At 41.2% G+C, this 7745-nt stretch overlaps 1 protein-coding gene across 1 annotated transcript; it reads left to right on the top strand.

Annotated features, from left to right (window-relative positions):
* The first annotated feature begins 262 nt into the window (after positions 1-262).
* LOC138599057 (retinol dehydrogenase 13) lies at positions 263-4216 on the top strand. Its single transcript, XM_069670674.1, has 7 exons — positions 263-495; positions 1008-1148; positions 1265-1456; positions 1765-1926; positions 2116-2232; positions 2407-2611; positions 3056-4216. The coding sequence occupies exons 1-7, from the start codon at positions 420-422 to the stop codon at positions 3150-3152; spliced, it is 990 nt and encodes a 329-aa protein (XP_069526775.1). The 5' UTR covers positions 263-419; the 3' UTR covers positions 3153-4216.
* Positions 4217-7745: the final 3529 nt, after the last annotated feature.

The raw sequence follows: 7745 nt of genomic DNA on the forward strand, positions 1-7745 counted from the left end.
AGTCTTAATTAAAACAAAATATATTGCATATAGCTTTCATCTGAAGAACTGGATGAGAATCACAATGTAATAGATAAACAAGGCTGTGCGAGAGAATTTCACATTAACTTACAACATCAAATTTCACTGTAGACAGAAGCAAAAAACTTAGAGGAGCTATACAGTACATTGAATGGGAATCTTATTCTGAAAATCCCAGCCGGGGCACGTCACGCCCCCACTTCTGGTCGGGTATCGTCTTTACAAAATACGGAAAGGAAAATCATCTCGTTACTTAGGGTTTGACAGTATTGGACTTTTTAACCGGTGAATTACTGACACTTACGTTTTCAGTCAGATTGTACAGATTTTTAACTTTAAATTGGTGATAAGCTCTCCACTCGAGCTTGACGTCAGTAAAGTTGGTTATACACTCAAATATGCAAAACTACGCAGAGGCGGTCAAGGACTTTGTAGAGAGGAATGCGACCGGTCTCACAGTTGCCTTTGTTGCAGGTAAGTTCAATCATTATCACATGTTAAGTTTGAACCTTCCCACATTTTCTTAAATGTTAATGAAAGTTAGGCTGAAAGTAGTTACAGTATATTCTAACTACTTTACTACTGAGAATGTAAGTTTGACATCTGTCTGTAATACAATTATTTGCTATATTTTGACAGTGGCATTCATTGCGGCTGCTGCTCAGTTTGTAAACGTATATATCTACCATATATTTTCTTATCTCACTTTGAAATGTGCATTTTAGATATATGACATAACTTATAGTCAGTGGACTACTTGAAACAGCATAGTGAAGCTCACAATCATGAATAAGCCTAAGCTCTCTGGACCTTAAGCCAATTCTTAAATCTCTTTAGCATAGTTGTTTAATTCAATTTCGTACTCTCATGTAAGGGTGTTAGTTTTAGCAGCTGATTTTCAAGTCACTTTAACAGTGATCAAGAAATCACAAATGAACCTAAACAAACAATAAAATAATAAGTAAAGATATTTTCTTTTCTGTCAGGGGCAGGAGTACTGGCCTTGCGTCGATGGATGGCTGGGGGAGTGTGTCGGAGCAAGGTCAGGCTTGATGGGAAAACAGTCCTAATCACAGGAGCCAACACTGGCATTGGGAAGGAGACGGCCCTGGATATGGCCCAGCGAGGTGAGACTTTGCCTAATTGACTTTGATTTACCTAAACCGACTACTATTACATTACATCTTCCACTTTTACTTTAAAAATGTTAATCACATTGACACTGTTTCTCCTTTTTGTCAAGGAGCCAGAGTGATCCTGGCCTGCAGAGACATGACCAGAGCTCACATTGCAGCTGACGAGATTCGGCAGCGGAGTGGAAATGGCAACGTGGTGGTGAAGAAGCTGGACCTGGCCTCGCTGCAGTCTGTCAGGGACCTGGCCAAAGAGGTCCAGGAGAAAGAGGATCGATTGGACATCCTCATCAACAATGCAGGTAATGTGCAGCGGTTCTACCTTGGTTGATCAGCAGCAGTGAAAAAGAATAATATAAGAATAACATAAAACATTTATAGGAGTTGGAATAATGTTGAGGGGGGCAATTAAGGACTTTAGTATTTTTGAATAACATCACAGCTGAACACATTTTAACGATGAAAAGGCAAAGGTTTTAACGAACAGCATTTATTGGACGTATCCTCTCCCATTTTCTATCAGCCAAAAAATGACCTCCACCTTAACCTTTGTCAAACAATGCTTGTCCAAAAGATTTTATTCCACATATTTGTATTTGTTGATTGTTAGGTGTAATGATGTGTCCTAAGTGGAAGACTGAAGATGGCTTTGAAATGCAATTTGGTGTGAACCACCTGGGACATTTTCTCCTCACCAACTGTCTCCTCGACCTGATGAAGAAGTCAACTTCAAGTCGGGTTGTCATCGTCTCCAGCCTGGCACACGAGAAAGGTAAAGGGAATATTTGTCAACTTCGTCTCATATCAACGCCTGCATTTGTCACACTGTGTCTTTAAAACAGATAATTCACTGCTAAATAAGGTTTTTTTCTTCACATATTTCAGTGTTGCAGTTTATGACATAAAAAAACATACATGATTGTTTCCTGATTTCTTCTTAAATGGTTTATTCCTCTTGCAGGCCACATACACTTTGATGACATCAACCTTGATAAAGAATACAAGCGTGAGGTGAGCTACCGCCAGAGCAAGCTGGCCAACGTGCTCTTCTGCAGAGAACTGGCTGCAAGACTGCAAGGTAGTATACAATGCATGCTGCAACACAAAAATAAAAGAATATAAACAATAAAAATAAAATAGCAATCAAAGATGATGAGGGTAACAACTCACATTGACATCTGTCTTCCTGTGTCAATACTCCTGTGATGTTTCATGTATTGTAATATCTGATGTGATGAACCCCTCTCCTTAGGCACTGGTGTGACAGTGTACAGTCTGCACCCTGGGGTCATCCGCACAGAGTTAGGCCGCCACTTGTTCCCCACTTTGGCCCTGTGGAAGAGGATCATAGCCATACCGTTTTTTATGCTGATCAAAAGTCCCTGGGAAGGAGCCCAGACAACCATCTACTGCGCCGTGGACGAGAGCCTGGCCAACGACAGCGGCCTCTACTACAGGTGAGTAAATCTGCAGTACCAGACTGTGATTAGTTTGTTGAGTTATATTAATAGTTTCGTTTTTTTTTCTTTCTGTAAGTTAGAGAATGACATACACTTTCACTTTAAAAGGACCAGACACGAAAAATAGCAAGCTGCCAAAGCACCTTTTTTATCAAAGAAGAGAGTTCCTTTTTAATAAACACAATTTTACATCTTTTTTATTCATTGTAGTCAGTTTTGCTCCATTAACAGTGTGGTAACATTTCTTAATGGAAGAAGGTATATTTTGTCATTTTTTCATGCAAATGATTGAATGGTTGGATTGAGGTCGTCAAAGGGTCTGATGCAGCCCAAGCGCTGCCAGTCGAATAGGTCTTGTACTACATGAAACATGAGATTATGACCACACTTTCTCAGACCTTCGCTGACCTTTTCCCCCTTTTTATCTCTTTCATCAAACAGTGACTGTGCCCCTAAAACTGCAGCCCCACAGGCCCTGGATGATGCTGCAGCCAAGAAGCTGTGGGAGCTCAGTGCTTCCATGGTGGGTCTGGTTTAAACACATCTGCCTGCCCCCGTTTCATCACCCATTTTGCTGCTGGAGTGAATAAAGAGCGGCAGTGATATTTACTATGTAACACAAAAAAGCCCTGCAATAATAGGTATTATTTTACCTGTTTGAATATTTTAGAGCTAAAAGACCTGCATCAATTTGCACTAATTAACCTCAGACAGCGGATTGCTTGATCTTTATATAATGCAAATCCAGCATCATGATTTGTGCTTTATTGTATATTTAAAGTGTGCAGCTACATCCTAAGCAATACGAGGTAACACTAGCTTACTACTATGAGCAGCTGCTTTTATGCTCTAAAACTAAAATGGGCCGGACAGGCTCTCATTTTTTCATAATATGTTTTGTTGAAACTTTTAAGATTCAAACGGCTGCTTTTATTCACGGCATCGAACAACAGTTGTCTTTAATAATAGTTAATGACTGATCATCAGTTCTCATTGCAGACACACTCTCAAAATAACCTGTTTAACACACAGACAAAACTAGGCCCAATAAACCATGTAGTGTTATTTTACATACCTGCTGTGTGAGGCCATAAAATCATATAAAGCAATACTACATTTACTGATAACTACAAAGAAGGGAAGTCCGGAGCCTATTTGAGCCTACTTTCACACAGGTCGGAGGAAGACTGTGTTGAATGGCGCTGAAGCGCCACTTAAAGGCTGCGAGGTGACTTTATGTCCCGGCAGCAGCAGTGAGATGTTCTTGAGAGGATCCTCCACCTGGTGTAGAGAGGGAGCGGACGCCTCGGGGGCAAAGAGACGTTAGGGAGCAGGCCAGTAGATCCAGAAGACTTCCTGTGTGTGTGTGTGTGTGTGTGTGTGTGTGTGTGTGTGTGTGTGTATGCTTTTCTCTACATAGTGGGTTCTGTTTGATGTATTATATTTTTGGATTTTGCTGCTTTCATTCTTTGAGGAGAAAACTGAATGTGTGTAAAAAATCCTGCACAAAGAAACAAAGTGTACAACAGGGAACATTTGGTGGTGTAACACTTCCAGCTATAATGTGGGATTAAATAACAGCTGCAATAACCAAAAATGTTGAAGGTGTATTTATTGAACATTCATTCTGTGAATTAAAAAAAGCAACAAGAAAAGACAGGTGTAATCATTAAAGGGCAGAATGAAACACAGCTTTTTGACCGGGTTACCAGCACATTTCAAGATGTTGAAAAGGACGAATGCGGCTCCACCTGGTGTTTTACAGTGACTTATGCACCTTTAGATACAGGTAAACGGAGGATGCCAGTCTGAGCTGAGCTCTTTATTGTAACCTCTGTCTTTCCAAATGTTACTAAGAGCTTTCTTCCTCTTCTAAATGAAACCAGATAAAAATACAAATGAAACAAAAGCAAATGAGTTAAAATAGCTCAGCTGTTAGAAATGCAACATTCTTTTTAAAATGAAGTCATGAGGTTTTTCGCGATGACTCAACAACTTTGCACAGACGTTATTTAAAGTGTCATATTAGGATTTCCCCTCTCCCGTCTGTCTGATTCATCCTTTAGCACCAACATGCTTATTCTTGCACAGTATGTTAAGTATGAGATGTATTCTCATGTGTGAAACTCTCCACTCAGCCAGCTGTAATTAAAGCGCAGAAATGCCACGGCTGCGTGTCTGCGGGTGTGAAAATCATGTTTGCATGTCGTTCGTGTTGGCATGCATCATATTCAAATTACTCACCAAAATGTTATTGTTTTCCAGGTCACCAGCTGCGTCATCTTTGTGCACAGTTAGGGTTTAATGGGTTATGTCAGTCATGCTGTATCATGTCAGAGCGTCCCTGTTCCCTTTTAGCCCGCTGCTCTCTACATCTAAAGTCAGAGGAACCAGTTTTTTAGAATATCAAGTGTTGTATGCATCCTACTGATCTTGCATATAAAATGATTTTCCCTCAATAACATTCATTACCGACTTACAATTTAAATTTCCATCGGCCATACTGGTGTTGCGGATTGAGTCAAACACTGCTGCCCTGCTCACAGAAACACATCAGATTGCCTGAAGTCTCACCTGCAAATGTCATATTTCTGGGAAATATGGCAAAAGAAACCAGGTGTGCTCAAAGCCGCCTGAAGGGAATCTCTGTTTGATCAATTCATATTCCACTGACTCTCATTTTGCACGACATAAACAAAAGACAAACTTTTCTGCTTATAAGTTATAGAAAGAACGACTTAATGTATGGAGCACCAAATCGCCTATAAAGGACTACTTTGTTAAAGAAAAATCGTAAATTATAATGCAACCTAAATGTTCGCGTTACTTTCTAAAGTTCTTATTTGACACTCACAGAGTTCACATTTAAAACTTGTAACATCAAATTTTTCTAACAACTTAAACATCTCTGGAAAATAATAAATCACAGTCCTCATCATCCTTCTGAAAAATTAATTCGTAGGTTGAACAAGTGAAACATAAAAACTAAGAACAGCTTTCATCACGATCACAGATTATGAAATGAATGACTTAATTACCCCCAAAGGCTCTCTGACTCAGGTATCTCCAGTATCTGTAGGTAATGTCATGCACATGCCCTTATCAGTTCTCCGTCCAACGGATACAGAATCTATAGCTGGGCTGGAAAAGTGATAAGGAGATGTGAGCGACCACAGTACTTAAACAGCTGTTAAGACATATTGTTAAGGGACAAAAGATGAGTTCAAAGAGGCTTCAAAAGTCTCCAACTGAAGCTGGCATCCTTTTCCTGGAAGTCCCGGCCCCTGATGGAAGAGTTCACAGTGTTGGAGAAGATGAGATCTGGAGGTCGACTTCCATCCTGCGGCTGCAGAAGAGGTGAAAGAGTCCCCTTTTCTATCGCTGCCCCTGAAAACCACTCTGACCCTCACACAGCCAGGAACTAGTTAAGCTTTAACCGGCCTGCTGCAGCCAAAGGCCTTCACTGTTTGACTGCTGACAAACTTTTGAGACACACCCCATTGATGAGTTTTATTTGACTGCAGCCCCGCCTGGTTCGGAGGGATTTCTCCGCTGCCATTGGTCCACATTCAGAACTCACCATACCTGCCCCCTGGCTCCTGTGGACTGGAGCCAAATAGTTCTTCCACCTGTCAATCACGGGGAGATCAGCCAGTGGGATGAGAGAGGCCAGGCTTGGCGGTTGTGTTCCCCACAGGTGTGGCTGAGAAGCACATTCCAATATGTACATACCTGTCAGCTCCTCTGGTATTCAGCTGCTCCTAGAAAGACCTCTGTTGACCACTCGCGCTCCCCTTTTCCTCCTGCTGGGGCCCACGCAGAGGGAGAAGGAAATGGCTCCTGTTTCAGTTGCACAAAAAGTAATTTTCTACCCATTCTGTGTGGATCTTCAATTCTCTCTGAAATATGTAACTTCCTTTAAAGTTATGATGTCCAATTCAGGAGCTGAACCTTAGGATCAGAGAGAGAACATGCATGATGAATTACAGCACAGAAGAGACTTCCTTTTCGCCTCATGGACTGATTGGCTTGTAGTCGCAATAAGCAGCTCATGGGCACAATGCAAAGGTAAATAAAGGCAGCATTGTGCACACTTTAATGTCATTTAACACCCTGATATGTGGAGTCAGTCAGCATACAGGTGCAGGCGGTGGCATGCGCTCCCCCTCCCCAGAACATCAGATCATCCCTGCCTGTTTCCTTCAGAATAAAATAAAGCCTCAACCTGAACGTTTCTCAAGTGTAGCATTGTCTCGTCCTCTCTGGTATCTCTTTTTCTACCTATTCCCTCATATTTCTCCCTCTCTTCATCTCTCTCACTTCCTTTTGAGGCTCCTCTCTCAGAGTACAGGAGTGAACAGTGTGTGCCTCAGGCAGGTGCGGGAATGCAGGTTTGCAGCATTCACGGGGCCTAAAGCAGAGCAGAGCAGAGCGGCCCATGCCGTGATTACCTTTGTACGAGTCTGTGCATGTGTGGAGCTGAATCACAGCAGCCACAGTGACTAAGCTCCTCTGTGTCGCCAGTCACTTATGTAGAGGAGAGCCGTAGCTTTCAGCTTTAAAAATACTTACAGTAACAGACCCGTTTGTCTGCTCACACAGACAACACGATTAACTGGTGTAAAATACGTGTCTTTATTACATATGGAAGCATCAATCTATCAAACATGGTACTGCTGGTACCACGACGAACACTACAAGTGAGGAGTGGAGTTTAGTTTCATTTGTAGCTCCGGGTTTGCACGGAATAATGTGTGTGTGAGTGTGTGTGAGTGTGTGTGTGTGCCAATCATCTTTGAATATGCAGACCCATTTTGATTTTTGTTATTCTCTGCTTTGTGCTGCTTTTAATGTCACACTAGTAAATAAAGCATGTTTTGTGGTTGGATGTTTGTAATTTTGCACTCAGCAAGAGGGCAGTACAATTAATTTATAGCAGTAAGTTTAGTAATCAAATGGAAATTAATAAAATTACAAGATGAAGTGTGCTCCAATCCAGTGAAGACATCATTAATAAGTTAAATCAAAATTAAAGTACGTAATCAACTTCAATTCATAGGAAGGGATTCAATAGTACAGTAATGTAAGATAAATATCTGCACATCCACTTCAATAGTATCGCAATAAATTG

The sequence above is a fragment of the Semicossyphus pulcher genome, unplaced genomic scaffold, assembly GCF_022749685.1.
Source record: "Semicossyphus pulcher isolate SPU_LCO1_2020_fin unplaced genomic scaffold, fSemPul1.0.p SCAF_1, whole genome shotgun sequence".
In the NCBI taxonomy this organism is placed as follows: domain Eukaryota; kingdom Metazoa; phylum Chordata; class Actinopteri; order Labriformes; family Labridae; genus Semicossyphus; species Semicossyphus pulcher.

Bases quoted from the DNA above. Each gene is read 5' to 3' on its own strand.
- LOC138599057 (XM_069670674.1), top strand. From the start codon at position 420: ATGCAAAACTACGCAGAGGCGGTCAAGGACTTTGTAGAGAGGAATGCG. The intron at 496-1,007 runs GTAAGTTCAATC...CTTTTCTGTCAG, and splicing joins CACAGTTGCCTTTGTTGCAG to GGGCAGGAGTACTGGCCTTG. The intron at 2,233-2,406 runs GTAGTATACAAT...CCCTCTCCTTAG, and splicing joins ACTGGCTGCAAGACTGCAAG to GCACTGGTGTGACAGTGTAC.